The 1,433-nt window shown below is 33.9% G+C and overlaps 1 protein-coding gene across 7 annotated transcripts in view; it reads left to right on the top strand.

Moving 5' to 3' along the window:
* LOC106877785 (multivesicular body subunit 12B) overlaps nt 1–1,433 on the top strand; it is an 84,706-nt gene that overhangs the window by 73,641 nt on the left and 9,632 nt on the right. For 2 of the 7 annotated variants that reach the window (XM_014926795.2, XM_052975363.1), the window contains exon 2: nt 393–430. The exons of the other annotated variants lie outside the window; for them this stretch is intronic. In XM_014926795.2, the coding sequence (XP_014782281.2) occupies nt 393–430 (38 nt within the window). The remainder of the gene's footprint in view (nt 1–392; nt 431–1,433) is intronic. 7 annotated transcript variants of the gene reach the window in all.

Here is a 1,433-nt window from a genome sequence, read left to right as displayed (position 1 = left end):
TTTATTGTAAATTGGCACCACAGAAATCATCAAGGTTTTGCATCCACTTTTCCATGCTGGCATGGGTTGGACATAATTTGTTGAGGAGGCAGATTTTTCTATGACTGGATGCCCTTCTCATCACCACCCCTGTATCTGTTTTCCAAGTGGTTCATTTTCAGTATTCTCATTTGTGAGAGCAGTTGAGTTTATTTCTGATATTCTCATTTTAGAAATCAGAGAAGATTTTTAAATCATTGGGAGGACATTGGTGTTGCCTTGGCGGAGGTTTGTGCTCTCTGAGTGCTCTTTATTATTATTATTATTATTATTATTATTATTATTATTATATACTTATTTCAGTTGAATACTTATGTATATATATATTTTTTTTTATCTATATTTTTATCAAGTGGCCAAGTTCATAAAAGCTAAAATACCACTGGGGCAGGTAAACAAAACATAATAACAATAATAATAATAATAATAATAATGATTTCTTTATTGATCACAAATGGTTTACATTAAGGAAAGCGTTATGGATGGTACAAGACAAAACAAAGAATGTGTGTATGTGTGTTGTGGGGGTTTTGCATGTAAATAGGTTTAATATAATGAAAATAAACAATAAATTACATTCCTTTCTAATTTTGGCACAAGGCCTGAAATTGGGGGAAGGGGGGGGGCTAGTTGATTACATTGACCCAAGTATATGTCTGGTACTTATTTCATCGACCCCCTGAAAGCATGAAAAGCAAATTTGACTTTGACCTCAGCAGAATTCGAACCCAGAATGTAAAATATACTAATTATAATAATGATTTCAAATTTCGACACAAGGCCAGCAATTTTGGCAGAGGGGTAAGTTGATTACGTTCACCCCCAGTATGCGACTGGTACTTCATCTGATTGTCTTTGAAAGGGTGGAAGATAAAGTCAAACCTGCTAGGGTTTGAACTCGGAATGTTACTGGTACTTAATTTATCGACCCCGAAAGGATGAAAGGCAAAGTCGACCTCTAGAGAATTTGAACTCAGAACATAGGGACAGGCGAAATACTGCTTAACTTTTCGTCCAGCATGCTAACACTCCTACCAGCTTGCTGCCTTCAATAATAATGATTGTAGTAACAGTAATAATTATCCACTTTAACACTTCCTAATGTATTGTAAATCATGGGAATTTTGCTGTTTTTCTTTGTGTACTTTATATGTTATCTGAGAAGGAAAACTCATAGAAAACAGATAAAGATAGACACAAAAACAAAAAATGAGGTGGGTGGAGAGAGAAAATATCATTAAAATAAACCTGTTTTAATTTCCACTTTCATTTGTTTGTGAAATCTTCCTTTTTTCAGTCTTTCTGAGGATTGGTAAGAATTTAAATCACTGTCTGTTTTGGGGTTTTTCCATTTTCCTTTTTGTACACCCCATAAATATCTTTGATATTTTAGA

Source organism: Octopus bimaculoides, chromosome 21 (genome assembly GCF_001194135.2).
Source record: "Octopus bimaculoides isolate UCB-OBI-ISO-001 chromosome 21, ASM119413v2, whole genome shotgun sequence".
In the NCBI taxonomy this organism is placed as follows: domain Eukaryota; kingdom Metazoa; phylum Mollusca; class Cephalopoda; order Octopoda; family Octopodidae; genus Octopus; species Octopus bimaculoides.
Note: the sequence above shows the minus strand (reverse complement) of the source record. Positions and strands in the feature narration are given on the sequence as shown.